Source organism: Cotesia typhae, unplaced genomic scaffold (assembly GCF_013202065.1).
Source record: "Cotesia typhae breed Kobodo isofemale line unplaced genomic scaffold, CoteBio_Ctyphae contig_11, whole genome shotgun sequence".
NCBI classification, from domain to species: Eukaryota; Metazoa; Arthropoda; class Insecta; order Hymenoptera; family Braconidae; genus Cotesia; species Cotesia typhae.
This window is the reverse complement of record NW_027423711.1, coordinates 274208-295269: the sequence shown is the minus strand read 5'-3', so window position 1 is coordinate 295269 and position 21062 is coordinate 274208. Positions and strand designations below refer to the sequence as shown.

Sequence of the window (21062 nt, the reverse complement as noted above, 5' to 3'; positions counted from 1 at the left end):
CGCCAGTTTATGGGGGTGTATCTCGGTGTTTATAGGGTGGATTCCATAATTTTGATATCTTTGTGTATGACCGAGGTTACATTAGATAGGAAGATTATTGTAATTCTGTTATTTTAAGTGGACACCGAGAATTTCAATTTACGTCAAATAAAAATCGACAAATCGCGAGTGTATGGTGTTTTTTCAAATCTTATTTTTTTTTGCTTACAAGAGTATATCTGAAAATGAGTTTTCATACTTTTCATTTATTTTCAACGGACACCGAGAAGTAGCATTTTAATTACTAAAAAATCAGAAATTTTCAGCTTAATGGGATCATAATTCGGAGTTTGCGGGGTGGTTTTTTAAATAATAATTTTTTCGATACACAGGAGTTTAATCGATAAGTACAAAAGGTTTCTTTTGTTGATTTTCAATGGGCACCAATAATTTGAATTTTAATTTCTAAGCAATCCCGATTTTTGTGCGTTATCAAGTCATATTTCGGTATCTATGGGGTGTTTTTACAATTTTTAAATTTGTCTGATGGTCAAAAGTACCACTGATAATTTTGATTGGTATTTTTTTCTATTTCGAATGCACTGTGAATATTTTAATTTTTATGTTAAATAATCCCGATATACTCGGCTTTATTAGGCTGTATCTTAGTGTCTATGGGGTGGTTTTTGTAATTTTTAATTTTTTTCTGATTGTTATGGGTATAGTTAACTATTAGTCCTAGATTTTTATTTGAAATTTTGAGTAGTCGTCGAAAATTTCTATTTTAATTATTGAAATATCGCACAATTTTTGGCTTTGTGGGACTGTATCTCCCTGTCTATGGGGTAGTTTTTATTTTTAAAAATTTTCTTCACCTACTGTAGTGTCACTGATTATTTTTATTGCTTTTTTTTCACTTCAAGTGCACTCTGATCATTTGAATTTCATTATTAAATAATCGCGAATTTTCGGCTTTACGGGGCTGTATCTCCCTGTCTATGGGGTAGTTTTTTATTTTTTTTCAATTTTTTTGGTCTACAGTAGTGTCACTGATTATTTTTATTGCTTTTTTTTTAACTTCAAGTGCACACTGATCATTTGAATTTCATCATTAAATAATCGCAAATTTTTGGCTTTATGGGGCTGTATCTCAGAGTGTATGGGGTACTTTTATAACTTTTCTTTTTTTTTTTTAATTACAGGGGTATCATTGAATATGACTGTTGGCTTTTTTTTTTTTTCATTTTTCGGTGACACCGAAAATTTGAGTTTTAATTATCAAAAAATCGCACATTTTTTATTTTATGGGGCTGTCTATGGGATGATTTTTCTAATATTAATTTTTTTTTATTTACAGGAGTATCATTGATCATTATTATTGCATGCGGGCATCCCGCTATAACTGAGCAATGATATCACACGTGTGCAAGCGAGCGCGCACTCATTGCCTGTCGCGCTTCCACTCGCTCGCTCTTGCGCCTACCGTTCTGCCGCTAAACCGCGCTCCTCATTGGTCTATTTTCATAAATTTGTAGTAATTTTTCTATGGGTCTGATCGAAAAATGGTAAAGGACGATAGATTGGAGCCGTAGTAGCAAAGTTAGTACTCACTGTGGGAAGTTATGAAAAAATATAAAAATCATAATTGTTAAAAAGGTTCAATTGAGTATTACAGTTGACCTGGTTAAATTGAATAATTTCTTTATCTTTCATTCAATAATACTTTAAAATCCTTCTTTACTTCAAAGAAACTTGTAACTTATTTTCACAAATGCGCACGTTAAAATAATTATTATTCGTAGATACGCTCTATAAACGTGAACATAAAATACTTAGTTTAAAACCTTTTCTGTCATTCAATTATCATGCTCGAATTTGCGAAGTTGTAGTATAAATCAATAGTCTTAAAGCAATTGTACAACCTTTAATATTATTTACTGTTCTGAAATTATAGTAAACTCTTAATTTTCATAGCAGTATTAAGTATTGGGGCATAGAATTTATGGATTCGTGGAGCACCTACATTATAAAAATCTTCAAAAATAATTATTGCAATTGATTTTTTCTATCTAATACCTTTAATTTGTAATGTCAATCAATGAACCCTTGAGTCTAAATTTATTATTGTTTTAAGTAATTAATAAAAGCAAAAACACTAAAAAGATTCAAGTTGTGATGGTAAAAAAAAAAAAAAAAAAAAGTGAGTGCGAGCGAGACGGCAGAGCAGCAGAACTTATTTTTTTTTTTGGATGTATTATCATTATTGTTACTATTGTTATTATCGTTATTATTACTATTGTTATTATCATTATTATTACTATTATTATCGTTCTTGTCATTATTAATACCGGAGTGTATTTAATATACTAAAGATGTTTTTTTCTTATATATAATTGTTCATTTACATTTCTTTGTTTAATGAAAAAGTTTATTTAGTTTTAAATACTTGACTGAGATTTATTTGAAAATGCGCGCGAATGGTAGAGTACGCCACCGCGGCAAGAGATGGCAAAGAATTTCGCCGCTCGTTCGTTTGCAGTAAAAACCGACGAACTAATATAAGCGAAACTGCGTGGCGATAATTTTTGTTCTTTTAAAGAACAAAAATTTATTTACCTGAAGGAAAGAATTAATTGAATTCTCGAACAGATTCAAAATATCTGAATAATTATTCAATTGATTACTTTCATTGGGAAATTATTTTGGTGAAAATTATTATTTAGCAAATGTTATTTTTTTTTCTAAGTCCCGAACGACTTTTGTATGGAATTGATTTGGTATGAAATTTATTGTAATCTGTTGAAATTGATGAGTGAATTTAATATTTGATCAGATTTAAATAATTGGAAAATGTGAAGTTTGACGAAGAGCGATAGATGGCGATCATTTTCCCAGATCTTTCACTCTTGGAGAAAGGTCTGGGAAATGCCAAAGGCGATTTTGATTGACGGGAAAAGTAACCAAGTTTCCCAGTGGTTATAACCTTCCCAGTAGAAGACCATTCACTAGGAAGTAATCAAGGAACTCGTACCTTGTCTCCGACCAGGAACCAGGTAAGTGCTGACTTGTCCATTGGGGGAAATTTGGCCACCGGGAAGGGTTGCTTTTCAAGCACCCAGAGGGAACTAGGGGCAAGTAGGGCCGGAAAGGGTTGCTTTTCAAGCACCCAGACTGGACTAGGGGTAAGTAGGGCCGAGAAGGGTTGCTTTTCAAGCACCCAGAGGGAACTAGGGGCAAGTAGGGCCGGGAAGGGTTGCTTTTCAAGCACCGAGAGGGAACTAGGGGCAAGTAGGGCCGGGAAGGGTTGCTTTTCAAGCACCCAGACTGGACTAGGGGTAAGTAGGGCCGGGAAGGGTTGCTTTTCAAGCACCCAGACGGGATTAAGGGCAGGTAGGGTCGTGCAACCATCGGTAAAATAGGAATACTACTGCGTAAAGGTAGTAGATAGAGTTTGGCCACCGGATGGCACTGAAAAACGGGAAAACAAAAACGGTGTGTGTGGGTTATGTGCGATATAGCAATGTTTGATATAAAGGTTGTAAATTTTATAAGTTAAATTTCGATATTTGTTGCTTGTTGTTTTAAATAAATAGAGTACCAATCATAATCAGGCTCAAATCTCATTTATAAGTAATAAGTTATCCCTAAAAAGATCCTGAACTCCGGCGAGATTTCATTCGAGCTAGGGGATATAGATATAGAGGTAAGCCTTGACTGTAACACAACAGTAATAAAGTCTATTTTTAGATAAAAACCGGAAAAATACCCGTTACAAAGTAATGTTTTCAAGTTTTTTTTTTAGATATCACTAAACTTTGTTACATATCTATCACTAAATTTCTAGCGTTCTATCTGAACACATTATGATAAATAATTTAACTGTCCTTAACACCCAGATATATTACCGATTACAGCTCTGTTGATTTATACATTTATAGATCCATCGTCGATATCGATCTTTTTCGTATTCATAAGATATTCATAATCCTACAGATGGCGTTTACGATACTTTTAACGATTTCTTCTTGCAAGTTAATTTTTTTTTTATTGTCATCAAGGTGCATGATCAAGTCAAAAATTGTCGATAAATTGATCTTATAAAAACTTCCGAAGAAAAAAGCTTTTTAGATCAGTTCAAAATTTTTATTATTTCCTTTAACAATTAATTAATTGGCTTTAAAAAAATGACGATGCTAAATTAGTTTTTAAGACCGTTTTTTTTACTGTATTACCTTATTTCTTTAATAAATAAATTTTTTGAATTTATTTTTAAAAAATTGAATATGATTTATGCCAAAAATACGTGGTAAAATTCTTTTAGCCAAAAGCTTCTCGTTATCGGAAATATTTAAGATAAATTAAGCATTACAAGTTGAAGCTTCTAAAATTTTATAATAAGAAAGTAAAAAAAGAAATTTTTAAGTTCCCGCTAAGAAAATTGAAAATGTTCAAAATTGGAAAGTTATTAGATTTACCCCGTTTATCGAAAATCGAGTTTTCAACGGATGTTGACGTTTTGAGGGAAAGAAGTTTCTCCGGATTTTCCCCCAACGTTTCCACGATGATATTCGTATGTAAACCTTTTATAACTTTTGAACGGCTTGACTGATTTCATCGCGGTTGGCGCCATTCGGAGGGGCTTGATTAAACTAAGATTTTGAATACAATTTGGATCGATTCGAATAAGTAGATTTTGAGAAATCTAAAAACAAACTACGAAAAAAAAATTTTTTTAAATGTAGTTTTTTTAAAATAACTTTCAAACGGCTATACCGATAAATTCCAAAAACTAATGAGCTCTGAATCTTAAAAAACCACGTCGATCACCTCCAGTGTGGTCAAAATCGGTAGATTCGTTCGTGAATTATCGTTGTCGAAAGAAACCCGAAAAAAGTGTTTTCTGTCGGAATAACTTCGAAATTCCTAGTTCGATCAGTTTAAAATTCAAAATTCCTTATGTAGTTTAAAAAACTGCGTTGAATGCCGCCAAACGCGTGAAAATTGGTTCATTCATTCAAAACTTATTGCGATTTGAGCTCGATGAGCTCAAAAACATAGAACAGTTATCTCTTTGAGCTCGAAGAGCCCAAAATAACACGAAAATTATATTTTTGAGCTCGAAGAAATCAATTTGCTTCACTCAAGAAAACAAATATTATCTTGATTGAAGTAAAATAAAAATATACTGAGTTATATTATCAAAATTATTATCAAAATAAATGTTTAACCATTTTAGATTGTATTTGTAAAATATTCATAAAATTTGAAATCAATACACCGGTAAAAGCTCGATATTTGAAAATTGTACTACCGTCGTACACTATTTTTTCAGCAAAAACAAAGGAAAAAATAATTTCTAAAAATAGTTAGTTCGTAAAAACTACTTCCGTGTACCCATACAGGAAAATACGACGGGGTCAGGTATGGGCCTCGCTTGGCGCAATGCTGTCAATCTCTGGCCCATTCTCGTAAACCCGCTTTGGCCCAGCTTTGGTAAAAGTCTGGGATGATAACAGGGTGCCAGGCTTGGTTGTTATCATTGACCCAGGTATGATCGCCTAGGCTGGTCCATGCGTGGTAGCCAAATCTTGGCCATGCTTGCTAACCAAGGCTGTCCCAAGCTTGTCAGCCTATCTTGGCCCAGGCTAGGTAATCAAAACTGCGCCACGTTTGATTGTCACTACTGGCCCATGCCTAGTTACCAGAACTGGATAATAGTTAATTTTCAAGTCTGGTTTATGCCATTTGATAAAAAATGATAAAAAAAGAATTTTGTAAGTGTTATTTTTTTATTTTAATTTTGATGTAGAGCTAGCGCAAATTCAGACCGTGACGCTTGATTTAAATCTAACTTTCGCTAATTATTATAGAAATAAAGTGAAAATCGCGTCCGTTCTAACCGAGATTCGAACCCGAGCCGTGCGCTTCCCAGACCGACGACTAACCTCTACACCATACAACCGGTGAGTTGATACACATCTCATCATTCTTATAAGCTAAATCTATATGGTGACCAAGTGTGACGGTTTATTATTTATATAATTTATGTTATTTAATATTGTGTTTGGATGAAAATTAACTATTTTTTTACAAATGTTTATTAGTTATTAAAAAAATGCAAACGTCACGTTCTTATATTACTTTAGATTTCGTACATCGTTCTGTATATTTTTAATATCTTATTATAAATTTTAATGTTTAAAATTATCAATATTAAAAATTCAACTGTAAATTTTATATTTTAATTTTCTAAAGACTATATCAATTTTGACGATACGCAAATGTTTTGGTTGAATAATGAATTTTCAATTTTAACGTTTGCTAACAAATATTCGTTGAGCAATAAATATTTACTGTTTAAAATTCTATTGTTTAATGATTAATTAACTTTGGATTTCCCATTGAATGGCCGTGGCTGGGGAATCTAATTCTGACTCAGGCTCGAGCAATCATTGGGCCGGCCAAGGCTAGGTTAGCAAGTCTTGGCCCAAGCTTGGGTCACCAATGAATGGCCAAGACTAGGTTAGCCAGTCTTGGCTCAAACTTGGATAATCATTGGCATGGCCGAGGCTGGGTGAGCCAGTCTTGGCCCAAGGTTTGGTGATCATTGGCATGGCCGAGGCTGGGTTAAGCATCCTGGCCCAGGCATGGGCCAATATAGGTACGCCAAAGCTAGGTTTCCCAGTACTGACCCAAGCCTGGCCCCTTTGTCAACTCTGGGGGTTTCCTGCATGGGTAGGAATTAAAAATATCAAGAAATTATTATTCAAATCACTTCGCCTCACACTTCATAAAATATGGATTGCCTAAAACGTGAGTTTATTCATTCCAATCATAAAGTCTGTTATCAACTGTACCATTCATAAAATAATAATATCAGCTTACGTATTTAGCTATCAAAAAAGAAAACTATTCTGACGAAATGATTAGTACATAGAATAATAAAAACTCACAGTAGATTGAAAAGTGTGGGCTTTGATTAATGAAAACTAAAATATTTAGCTTTACTAGGTATTTTAAATACCGAATACATTAAGTAAATAAATAAATAATAATGAATAAGCAGTGGTGAACATTCAAGAATGTGCAGTCACAATAAAAGCTCCTACGCTTTGAGTTTTCGACTGAGTCTAAAAAAATTAACTTGTAGACTCATCACCCAAAACGGAATGAAATACATATTTGATTTGGATGTATAATAATACTATAATGAACTAATGTTCAATACGGGTAAAGTTTATAGAAGTATTTTAATATCTACTATTTTTTTAAATTGATTAGAATTGAAATATCACTTCTTCAAATATGTTGTACACAAAAGATCAAATAAAAATATTTAATCAACTATCAACATCCTTCAAAAAAAAGTTACAAATCCTTTGGAAGAATAATTTAATAAAATTTCACATTTTTACCTCAAAGTCAGTTATTTGGTTCTTTTAAACGGCCTAATACAAATATTCGCTCAAAAAACATTAGCTAAAACCATAAAATCTTCAATTTCAAATATAATCGAAGGATGTCAATTTTCAAAGAAGAAATAATCTATGAAAAATCTTGAAATTAAATCAATATCAATTATCTAAGTGTAAAAACAAAGCAAATCAACAACAATAGTTATTATAAAAGGTCTCAAGCTGTGTGTTTTTACTATGAAAGTAAATGTCGCTCATATCTCAAATCAGATGATCAAGTCATTTCTTTATCGTTACCTTTAGAATCTTCAATCATTTATATTCTAAAGTTCGAGAAAGTAAGTCAAAAGTTCAAAGCTCAAAGGCTCATGTAGCAATAAAAATTTCTTCACTCGTATCATGAAAATTATTCAAAATTTATTTTTGATTTAAACAGTATCATGTTTCAAGTAAATCAATTATTATTAAATTGTTAAATATTTTTAGTAGTAAAATTAAAACAGAATATTATTTTTAAAAAATGAATTTCAAAATTTCAAAAATCAACCATTTTCTTATGAAATTAAAAGTTTACCCCATCAGATAAACCGACATAATGATCTAATGACCGAATTATAAAATCATAAGAAACAAACTTTGCAACATTGATGGTGCCCGACTTAACTAAATGCTTACTTATTAACTTATTTAATTAAAGTATAGAAAAATACGCTTCAAAAAAGTTTTTAAGTAATTAGTTCAGCCGTTAAAATCCCCAGGCATCTCAAGCAAAAGAATACAAAACTTTGGTGTTAACAAACATTATAAGATTTTTTTTATAAATTGTTTTAAAACTCAATTTTAACTTAATTAAAAATCTAGACCAACTGACTTAAGTAACAAAATGATAGTTTAATAAATATTTTTAATAATAGAGTTGTTGCAGAATGTCACAGATGTCAACTTGATCAAGGGGGGACACAAGAACACCTCGTTCTCGGGGACCCCTTAGACTTATGAAGGTAGTGGTGGCAATATAAAGCCTAGTGAGTGGCGCGGCTCAGCCAGTTCATAAGCGGTACCTACGATCCAAGGTCCGCGCCCCACTCCAAAGTGTCATTGAAAGATATTAATTTTCAATAAAAAAAAAAAAAAAAAAAAAAAAAAAAAAAAAAATTATTTTAATTCATGTTCTGTAAGGGTGGTTATCAATAAACACTAACAAAAATTAGTGCGATTAAAACATAATTCGTATTTCTATTCTTTACACTATTTATTTCTTCATTACTACAGTCTTGTAGAAAAACCATCACTATCGCCGTTGCCGGTCTTCGGTGGACCCATAAAAAAGCAAGTGGTAGTGTCGTCGACGGGGAAAGAAACATATGACTCGGCGTCGTATAATCCTCTTCATCTCATTGTAATAACATATTTAATTAGAAGTTTTTTTTATTAAAAGTGCGCGACATTTGCTGTCGCACGATTTTTTTTAAATTTTTGAGGATGAAGTCCTCTATTGTGATTTTTCTCCTTGTCACGACGCTTGCCGTCATACGTAAGTTATTAATTTCACCAATTTTTTGTTTCTTTAATTTTTAATTATATTTTAATGAGGTGATGGTTAATAATTAGAAAAATGTAGAAGAAATATCGAAAATTTTTTTATTTAATTTTATAGATTAGTATTTTTTTGATAGATCAAACTGTAATCATAACTTAGTTAAATAAATGAATATTTAGTGATTGGAGAAAGGTCAAAATTTCTTGACAATTAAATTTTTAAGAGTTAAGTCAATTTATACTCAATTTCTCTGGGTACTGGTTTTATAATAATCAACATATCAATGGTATTGAATATAAGAACCGGTTCTCTTACTATATATTTAAATCATCATCCACTCTTGATTTCTTTCTAGCTGGTCAAAATTTTTAAATTTTTTATAATATTTGGTTATTTGTTACAATTTTATTATTTTTGAAATATTAACAATACTTTTAATTATAATTTTAATTTATTAATAAGTACAGAACCGCAACGAAAGTTGCATAAGAGATTAGAACGTGAAAGCCCAGTGCGCTGAATCTCTCTTTCTCTCTTTTCAATTTTACGTCACTGCTGCTTCTGACTATCCTACTAAAAGTGGGAGAAACTTTCGCCGTCTCTCCATAACATATAACTCAAAGGCTTGTGTAGCGAAAAAAAAATATCATTGAAACAAACATATGTGACAAATTTATGCCCAAAAAAATAACTTATCTGAATATATTTAATATTTTATATGAAAGATAAACTGATACGCAATGGAAAGCTTTATCATATTGGAAGTAAAATAAAAAATAAAAAAACAAATTTATTGTTTCTTACAGACGGAGAGAATGTTCGTGTAAAACGTCAAGAAGAAACGAAAAAAGATGAAAGCTTTGAAAGCGAAATATGCAAGGATAAAGACGCTGGCGAGTGGTTTAGGCTCGTTGCTGGCGAAGGTGATAACTGTCGAGATGTAATCCAGTGTACAAGTTCAGGTTTGCAGGCGATACGTTGTCCAGCTGGTCTTTATTTTGACATTGACAAGCAAACTTGCGATTGGAAGGACGCTGTTAACAATTGTAAACTTAAAAATAAGGAACGAAAAGCTAAACCACTGCTTGTAACTGAGGAACCACTTTGTCAAGATGGATTTTTAGCGTGCGCTGATACATCCTGTATTGAACGTGGACTGTTTTGTAACGGAGAAAAAGATTGCACTGATGGATCTGATGAAAACAGTTGTGGTAAGTTAAAAGTTATTTTTTGTCTTCAAAATATCTATATTGTTGAGATTTATGAAATTATTTATCATTTTATAGACATGGACAATGACCCGAACAGAGCACCACCTTGCGACCCAGCAGTTTGTGTTTTACCAGATTGCTTTTGCTCTGAAGACGGTACTACTATCCCTGGTGATCTTCCATCAAAAGATGTACCTCAAATGATAACGATAACTTTTGATGACGCAATAAATAACAACAACATTGGACTGTACAAAGAAATTTTTAATGGAAAACGTAAAAATCCAAATGGATGTGATATAAAGGCAACATTCTTTGTGTCACATAAATACACAAACTATTCAGCAGTTCAGGAAATGCACAGAAAAGGCCATGAAATTGCTGTACATTCTATTTCGTAAGTAAACTATTGATAAAATTATATAAAAAAAAAAAAAAATTAACTATTTAATTTATTTAATCGTGTATTTTCTATCATTTGTTAAGGCACAATGATGATGAACGATTCTGGTCTGATGCAACTGTCGATGAATGGGCCAAAGAAATGGCTGGGATGAGAATAATTGCAGAAAAGTATGCTAATTTAACAGACAATAGTGTTGTCGGTGTACGCGCACCTTACTTACGAGTCGGTGGAAATAATCAATTTACGATGATGGAAGAACAAGCTTTTCTATACGACTCAACAATTACCGCAGCTCTAAACAACCCACCTCTTTGGCCGTACACTATGTACTTCAGAATGCCTCATAGATGTCACGGAAACCTTCAACATTGTCCAACCAGGTTAATAATTGACATTTGACTTTTTTTTTTTTATTTTTTTATTTTTTTTAATATTTTTATCAACTGTTTCAAAAAATTAAATTACATATTTTATTTAACTTTCCATTTGTACTTGAGGTCACATGCCGTATGGGAAATGGTTATGAATGAGCTTGACAGGAGAGAAGACCCGCAAAATGATGAATATTTACCCGGATGCGCTATGGTTGATTCTTGCAGTAATATCTTATCTGGTGACCAATTTTACAACTTCTTGAATCACAACTTTGATCGTCATTATGATCAAAACCGTGCGCCACTTGGACTTTACTTCCATGCTGCTTGGTTAAAAAATAACCCAGAGTATCTAGATGCTTTCCTTTACTGGATTGACGAAATTCTAGCTAACCATAATGATGTTTACTTTGTTACCATGACGCAAGTTATTCAATGGATCCAAAATCCGCGCACTGTTACTGAATCAAAGAACTTCGAGCCATGGAAGGAAAAGTGTGTTGTTGATGGACCACCAGCATGTTGGGTCCCTCATACTTGTAAGCTTACATCTAAGGAAGTACCCGGTGAAACAATAAATCTTCAATCGTGCGTTAGGTGTCCTAATAATTATCCGTGGTTGAATGACCCAACTGGCGACGGTTTCTTTTAAATTCCATTTTATAAATATTTAATTTACTCGTCATGACTTAAACCGCACGTGATTTAAATATTAAATGTAATAATGTTAAGATCCGTGCTGTGAATATAGGTTTTTTTAAATAAAAAAAAAAAAAAAAACAGTTTAATGTGATCTACGTGATCGAGTGCCTGAAATTTTATTAGGATGCATTTATCATCTCTTTTTTATTTGAATTGAAGATAAAAAATCATTACTTTTCGAGACTTGAAGTGATAACTATAACTATGAAGTTAATATGATAAACTTTGTAATTTATAATATTATTTTAATTAATAATAAAAATACAAATGAATTAGAAAAAAATATATTAAAATAGCTTGTTACATCTTTTCTGCAAGTATTTTATAAAAAATAATAATAAAACTGTCAATTAAGATCAATGTATTATATTGTTTATATACTTTATACTCATGAACCTGTATTTTAACAGTTCACAAATATTTTTATAAATTTATTTTATTTTTCAATCTTTAAAATTCAAAGCTTTTCAACAAAAAAGCAATTCTTAATCTTGGCAGAAAAATTATTATATTTGTTTTTAATTACGTGATAATTATAACTAAACATAAAATACTTAATTTTCAATAAAATAACATCAAAATTTATTATTTTATTTCTGATAATTATAAATACTTTATTTTACCCATCTCACTCACCTTATCCTGAAAATTAAACACCTTAACATAAAAATATCAACGAGTCGATTATAAATTATTGAGCGGTTACTAGTGATTAACTGGAAAACTTCGTGAATGAAAATAATAAAAAAAGTTATTTACATTTCACGATTTTTATTAAATTTTAATTGCGATGGAACTCGAGGTCATAAAAATAAAAATAAAGTAAAAGAAAAATCTGGGATTTTTAATACGTCCTTATTGACCATTAAATTAAGATCAAGGTTAAGAGAAATTATGGTATCGAAATAATAATATAAGGGTGAAGGATGGTAAGAAAATTGTTGCCACCAATTATTATGAGAGAATGTTATATAAGTTTATAAAAAAGTCACGGATATATTTTTATAAGAGGACGATAATAGCATTTAGAGACTCAGTTAGTGTAAAAATTTGGAGATAATTACGTTTTGATAGTGACTAATTTATATCAATTCTTTATTCTTAATAAGTTTTAATCTCAGGATCAGTAGAATATTGTAAGGAATAAAAAAATAAATAAATAAATGTTGAAAGTTGGTAGCCTCGTCAAATGCCAATCGGCCGATGTATTTGCATTCCAACATTTCTCCTGTAATCGTATGTCGTAGTCTATAAATACTCGATTTCATTATCTTATCATCATCTTTTCTCCAAGCTTATAAATATTTAATAAATCACAATACCTAAATACCAGTGATAAATTTTAATTTCAACACATATTTTAAAGATCATTTATTTACAGTGTTATAATCTAAAGAGATTTTTTTTAATGAATATGAAAGTGCTATTCTCAAAATTTATTCTCTGAATACATTAAAACTACGTTTTGTAGAAGTATGAACAGATTTGAAATATGATAATGCAAAAAATAATGAACCTGACATTTATGAAAAATATCGATTCAAAAGTGATTGTTACAATCGCTCGAACTTTGCAATTTTGCTTCGTCTGTAACTGAATTGCTAACTTTATCCACACTCAACATTATTTCACATTATTACGTAAAACTGCCAAGTAGTAGTTCAATGAGTTAGTGCATAGTAAATATTTTACTTTGTTTTTGTCACTCAACTACTGTGACTATAAATTACAGAAAATATTTTATAGATATGGATTAATTGAAAAATAGAAGTAGAAAAATTCGCATAAATTAAAAACTGTATGTAAATTTTGGACAAGCAAATTCAAATTTTAAAAGTATTTTTGATAAATAAATAAAAATTAGATGACTATGAAAAAGCATACTTATATTTATCGGTGTTCATTAATTTAACAGAGGTAGAAAAAAAATAAAAACAAGTTAATTCAATAACTTGTTTTCTCAAATATACTAAATTGAGCACAAAATTTCAGGTTTTACAAAGTTTCCTGAAAGGTAGAGGGTCAAACTTGACATCTTAGAAAGAAGAGATCGTCTGCTTAAGAGTTTCAAACGAAATTGTTGAATATAAAAAAAGAATGGGTCGAAGGGGATAAACATACTAAACATTTTTAAAAATCACGTGTAAGCGAAAGTAGTGAAAGCGTATGATCAAGACACCATTGGCGCTCAAACCGCAAGGACAACACTTTACTTTGAATCTTGACATCTCGGGATATGTTTCTGAATGCATGTTTTACAGCATACATTAATACTACACTTTTATTTATTTTCATTTTATTACTAAAATAACTTTGAAAATGATTTCATTTATGATAACTATTAACATACTTTTTATTATTAAAAGTAAATATCTTATTTTTTTATATTTATCTAACACCATATCATTTATTTATGATCATTGCTATAATTTCATTGATATTATAATCATTGATATAATTTATTCAATTATTAATATTCAATCTCCCTTGACATAAAATTTTACTCATGTAATTTAATTCAGTTAGATTAAAGAACATTTTTTAAGACTTTTCAAATGCTTGTAAGAGAATATATACGCATTAAACAGATGATGATTGTTATCTACTTTTTAAATATATATACATTGAAAAAAAAAAAAAAATTTACTTGAATCAAGAGTAAAATTCTTGAACAAAGAAAATAATTTTGAAGAAGTTCATTATCTTGAATCAAGACAAAAAATTCTTAAATTAAATAAAATGTACTTAAACCAAGTGAAATTTCCTAATTTAAGAATTTTTAACTCAAACCAAGAAGGTGAAATTCTTCAAAATTATTTACTTGATTGAAGTTAATTTTTTTTTTTTGTGTATATACTTTTAATTCCATTCCATTCATAAATTTTTTTATTTATAATTTAAAAGTTCGTGAAATTTTCACCAAGATATTATTCTACTTTTATAACTTTGAGGTCAATAGGTGACAGTAAACGGCCTTAGAGTTAATTTCTTCAAGTGCATGACTACCAGAGATAATAGATAAAACAACATGCATCTGTAAATAACGATAGCCGATATATATTATTTAATACGATATGAAACTATAAAATGATATATACTGAAAATTTCATAACAGTAATAATAATCATCAGGTTATAACAAAATTTTAAATATTATTACGATGATCATTATTAAAATTTTTATGATTAAAAATATTAATACCTATAATACAAAAATAATCATCATTTTCTTTTTTGATGAAAAATAAATACAATTAGTACTACCACTAAATAACTGCTATTATATTTTACACTCGAATCTTGTTATGAACCCTATTTGTTTTCTTTTTTTTTACCCAGACTCCCGTTAATATAAGAGAGACACTTATAGGACTCATAACGAGACTCGACTATATATAATAAATATTATGAATGCTACGTCATATTTTAATACAATACATGAGTAGCAAAATTTATAATCTTACGTTTGTAATTATTATAATAAAAGTTAAAAAAAGATTTGACACTTTGACAACAATTTCTTTTTCTGTTGGCTAGACAATTTAATATGCTCATGTCACTTAGGTAAAAAATAAATTATACAAAATTTCTTTCAAATGTTAACAGTGAAATCATTAAGATATGTAATAATGTGATATTTTGCTTCGCTACTTTCTAGGCAAATTTAAAAGATGTTCAGATGAGGTACAATTATAAAATGCCTGTGATTAAAAAAAAAAATCTTAAAATAGTACATTTTTAGAGAAATACTAAAATTAAAACTTTTCTTAAAATATTTAAAAATATAAATAGTGATGATGATAACCATCCAAAACAGAAGCTAAATTTCTCCAAAAATATGATTATGCCAATAATTTTCATGTTTCATAAAATTCGAAAGTTCTTTTAATTTAGATTATTTAAAGCACCGCTATTTTCAACTAATTATAAAATTAAGTGGTTAAGTATATACAAGAATATTTAAGAAAAAGAGCTCTCTATTTTATTTAAATTAAATCAAAAAACATCATTAGGAACTGAGTGATTAACTATTTAAAAGATGAATTGAAATAAATAAGAAAGATTTATAAAAATATTCATGTATTGCATCAAATTCAGTATACAGGGTGTCTCTGAAGTGGCGGGAGTAATTGTTGGGGTCGATAGAGAAAAAAATACTGAATCGAAAGTTCCTGAGCCAAAAATTTTTTTGGGCCATAGAATTTGAGTTATGAATTAAAAACGATAGCCAATCAGAAGCGCGCTATTCGAGAAATGAAAATGAGCGGGGAAGTAGAGGAGACGCGAGAGTGAGATGCTGCAATAGCAGCTTACTCGCTCACACAAAGCCGAGCATGAGAGGGGATTGTGACGCTATGAGCCGAGTACGTAAGTGTGAATGAGTGGATGTATGAGGTCGCAAGCGGACGGCTTAATGTATGAGTGTGTGTCCGTGTATCGCAGCATTATTGGAGGCGTTGTAACGCTGAATTAAAGCTAACCGGGTACTCTAAGACAGAGGAAAAAATTTTAATTTTTATTTTTATTCGAAAAAATTTAATAAAAAAAAATAAAAAGGCCCAAGATTTAACCAGACCCACAGAAACGGAGAGTAAATTTTTAATTCTCATTTATTTTGCTGGGGATTATTTTCAAATACAAAAAAAAAAAAAAGGCTAAGATTCAACTGGAATCTTAATTGCTTAATAAAAGGAGTAAAGTGTAATGATGTGAATGCAAACTAATAACATTAAAGTAAAGTTATCCTTGAACTGCCGAAACACCTGTAGATTTTTTTGAAATGATTTCTTTGCTAAGAAAAAGGGAAACTAAAATATCAAAATTACTAAAACGTGAATGCCATTTCTTTTTCATATTTTCTTCGACATTTTACCTGTCAGTGAATAAAAAGAATATTTAAATTGAAATATCAAAATTATAAGGACTTGAATTCAATGTTTTGTTAATTTATCATTTGACATTTTACCTATCAATTAAGTGATAAATAATTTAAATTAAAATATCAAAATTATCAGGGCTTGGGTGCGATTACTACTTAATTTGATACTTGGGATTTTACCCATCAATTCATTAGAAATTTATTTCAATTATAAGATCAAAATTATGAGAACATGAGTGCGATTTATTTTTAATTTATTATTCAGGATTTTAACAGTCAATTGATTGATAAACAACTTTAATTAAAATATCAAAATTATCAGGACCTGAGTTCAATTTTTTTTTTTAATTTATTATTTATTTACCTGTCAATTAATTAAAAATAATTTTTATAAAAATATCAAAATTGTTCGGACTTGAGTTCAATTTTTTCTTAATTTATAATTTGACATTCTACCTGTTAATTCACCGATAGATAATTCTAATAAAAATATCAAAATTATTCGGACTTGAGTTCAATTTTTTCTTAATTTATAATTTGACACTCTACCTGTTAATTCACTGATAGATAATTCTAATAAAAATATCAAAATTATTCGGACTTGAGTTCAATTTTTTTCTTAATTTATAATTTGACATTCTACCTGTTAATTCACTGATAGATAATTCTATTAAAAATATCAAAATTATTCGGACTTGAGTTCAATTTTTTTTTAATTTATCATTTGACATTTCGCTTGTTGATTAAGTGATTAATAATTTTAATAATAATATCAAAATTATCAGGACTCGAGAGCGATTTTTTTAGTATATTTTTTTACATTTTACCTGTCAATTAACTGATAAATAATTTCAATTAAAATATCAAAATTATTCGGACTTGAGTTCAATTTTTTTTTAATTTATTGGTTGACATTTTACCTGTTAATTAACTGATAAATAATTTTAATAAAAATATCAAAATTATCAGGACTCGAGAGCGATTTTTTTTTCAATTCCTTATTTGACATTTTACCTGTCAATTAATTAAAAAATAATTTTAATTAAAATATCAAAATTATTGGGACTTGAGTTCAATGTTTGTTTTAATTTATTTTTGACATTTTACCTGACGATTAATTGAAAAATTATTTTACAGAATAATTCCCAGCAAAATAAATGAGAAATGAAAGTTTTCCATCCGTTTGGTTGGGTCCGGTTGAGTCTTGGGCAATTCCTTCTGTTTTCAAAAATTTATTCCGAGCATAAGAAATAAGTAATAAAAATTTTCTATCTGTTCGTTTTGGTCCGGTTGAGTCTGGGGCCTATTTTCTTTTTTGAAATAATTTTGTCAATTAATAATTGATAATAAATTTTTCAATCAGTTTTTATCGTCTTGTCAAGATTAGGCTGATTTTTGTTCAATAAATTTTTGTTTGTTATTGAAAAGAGAAAATAAATTTTTTTGCATTCTTCTATTCTTGGCTCTGGTCGAGTCTTGGGCATTTTTTCGTTTTTAAAAATAATTCCTAGCAAAATGAATGGGAAATAAAAGTTTTCGATCCGTTTGTTTGGGTCCGATTGAGTCTGGGGCCTATTAATTTTTTTTTAAGAATAATGTTGTTAATTAATAATTGATAATAAAATTTTTCAATCAGTTATTCGAAGTCTGTTTGAGATTGGGCCTTTCTTTTCAAGGAAAATTAATCTTGGTGATCAAGTAATAAAAAATTTCTATCCGTTTATTTGGGTCCTGCTGCGTCTTGGGTCTATTTTTTTTTCTTAATAATTTAGTTAATTAATATTTAGAAATAAAATTTTTCGATTTATCTTTTTCGGGTCCGGTCGAGTCTTGGGCAATTTTTTTGTTTCGAGAAATAATTCCCAACAAAAAAACAGGAATAAAAGTTTTCTTTCCGTTTGTTTGGGTCCAGTTAAGTCTGGGGCCTATTTTCTTTTTTAAAAATTTTGTTGATTAAAAATTCATTATAAAACTTTTCAATTATTTTTCTTGCTCCAGTCGAGATCAGGCCCTTTTTCAAAGGAAAATAATTTTGCTGATTAAAAATAGAAAAACAAAGATTTTCAATTTATTTTATTTCGGGTCTGGTCGAGTCTAGGGCATTTTTATCGTTTTCAAAAATAATTTCCTGCAAAATAAATAAGTAATAAAAATTATTTATCCGTTTGTTTGGGTCCAGTTGAGTCTAGGGCCTCATTTGTTTTTTTAATTAGTTTTGATGATCAACAATAAAAAAAAATTTTTGGATCATTTTTTCTGGGTCCGGTCGAAATTGAGCCTTTTATTATAAAAAAGTTAATTATGATGATTAAAAATGAATAGTAAAATTTTTTATTCATCTCCCTTTCGGTCTGATGGAGTCTTGGGCATTTTTTCGTTTTTAAAGATAATTTCCAGCAAATTAAGTAAGTAATAAAAATTTTCTATCCGTTTGTTTAAGTCCGGTTAAGTCTGTGGCTTATTTTCTTTTTTTAAATAATATTTGATTAATAATAAAAAATAAAATTTTTTAATTAGTTTCTCTTAGTCTGTTTGAGATTGGGCCTTGTTTCGAAAAGAAATTAATTTGGCTGATTGAAAATGAAAACAAAATTTTTCAATTTATTTTTTTTTTTGGGTCCGGTCGAGTCTTGGGCGATTTTCTTCGTTTTTAAAATAATTCCCATCAAAATAAATAAGTAATTAAAACTATCTATCTGTTTGTTTGGGTCCGGTTGAGTCTGCGGACTATTTTTTTTTAAATAATTTTGTTGATTGAAAATTAATAATAAAATTTTTTAATCATTTTTTTGCTCCAGTCGAGATTGGGCCTTTTTTAAAAGAAACAATTTTGCTGATTGAAAATAAGGAAAAAAATTTTTGTACTGTTATTTTTTGGATCCGATCGAGTCTTGGGCATTTTTTCGTTTTTAAAGATAATTTCCAGCAAATTAAGTAAGTAATAAAAATTTTTATCCGTTTGTTTGGGTCCGGTTGAGACTTGGGCCCATTTATTTTTTTATAATAATTTTGTTGATTGAAAATTAATAATAAAATTTTTCAATCATTTTTTCTTGCTCCAGTCGAGATTGGGCTCTTTTTTAAAGAAAAATAATTTTGCTGATTAAAAATAAAAATAAAATTTTTTCATCCATCTCTTTTGGATTCCAGTTGAATCTTAGCCTTTTTTTTTTTTTGTATTTGAAAATAATCCCCAGCAAAATAAATGAGAATTAAAAATTTACTCTCCGTTTCTGTGGGTCTGGTTAAATCTTGGGCCTTTTTATTTTTTTATTAAATTTTTTCGAATAAAAATAAAAATTAAAATTTTTCCTCTGTCTTAGAGTACCCGGTTAGCTTTAATTCAGCGTTACAACGCCTCCAATAATGCTGCGATACACGGACACACACTCATACATTAAGCCGTCCGCTTGCGACCTCATACATCCACTCATTCACACTTACGTACTCGGCTCATAGCGTCACAATCCCCTCTCATGCTCGGCTTTGTGTGAGCGAGTAAGCTGCTATTGCAGCATCTCACTCTCGCGTCTCCTCTACTTCCCCGCTCATTTTCATTTCTCGAATAGCGCGCTTCTGATTGGCTATCGTTTTTAATTCATAACTCAAATTCTATGGCCCAAAAAAATTTTTGGCTCAGGAACTTTCGATTCAGTATTTTTTTCTCTATCGACCCCAACAATTACTCCCGCCACTTCAGAGACACCTTGTATACTGTTATGAATGAAATAGTTTAGTACCTTAGGAAGAATATATCGTGTGCCTAATGCCAAAAGGGCGTACAGTTTTTTTTTTTTTGTGCTAATCATTTTGTAAACATGTTCTAAGCCTAAAAATGAAAATAAAATTTCCAAAGGCTTGTGTCTCAAGTTATAAGCCCTTTTGGCTTTAGAACACTAAAAATTTAATGATCTAAAATCAAAAGGACGTATAATTTTTAACTTCCCGCTAAAAAAATTAAAAATTTTATTTACTTACAATAAGGTGTTTGTCATTTTATATATACATACTATGGATTTTAACTACAATTTTACGCAACGGTACCGGTAGTTTGAACTTTTAGTCGACAGTAGAGCATACCTACGCTTGCGCTTAAGATATACAATTAAACAAAAATATATCTTTTATTGAAGTTCTATAGCGAGCAAGAAATTATTATAATTATTCAAAGTTAAAAAATACAAAAAAAAAACTTATATAAAAATACGGAAAGTTTATTGGGGTACAATTCCTGCACCTTCTCTATCTGCATCTTCGACATTTTCGTCTGAAAAAAAAGAAATTTATAAAAAACGTGAACTTTTTAGTACCCGAAAAATTTTTTAATTTATATGCTTTTTTAATCATTGGACTGTTCAAGATTATGATAGTTTAAATTTACTACCATTGAAAATGTTAACTTTTTCAAAATTTTCTTTTATACAAACCTTCTCTGAACAATTTTGACTGTTTTTCGAAATTTAAAAAAATCCTGACTTTTTTTATAATACGCCCTTTTGGCGTTAATGCGTCAAAAAATTTTTTTTCTGCAGATCTTTACATTTCGAGCAATTTTAA

The 21062-nt window shown here is 29.7% G+C and overlaps 1 protein-coding gene across 1 annotated transcript; it reads left to right on the top strand.

Annotated features, from left to right (window-relative positions):
• The first annotated feature begins 3635 nt into the window (after positions 1-3635).
• Positions 3636-12171, top strand: Serp (chitin deacetylase-like protein serp). The gene is made up of 5 exons (XM_074238543.1): positions 3636-8928; positions 9741-10145; positions 10221-10542; positions 10632-10931; positions 11049-12171. Exons 1-5 carry the CDS (start codon positions 8877-8879, stop codon positions 11575-11577), a joined length of 1608 nt encoding a protein of 535 aa, XP_074094644.1. The 5' UTR covers positions 3636-8876; the 3' UTR covers positions 11578-12171.
• The last annotated feature ends 8891 nt before the right edge of the window (positions 12172-21062 follow it).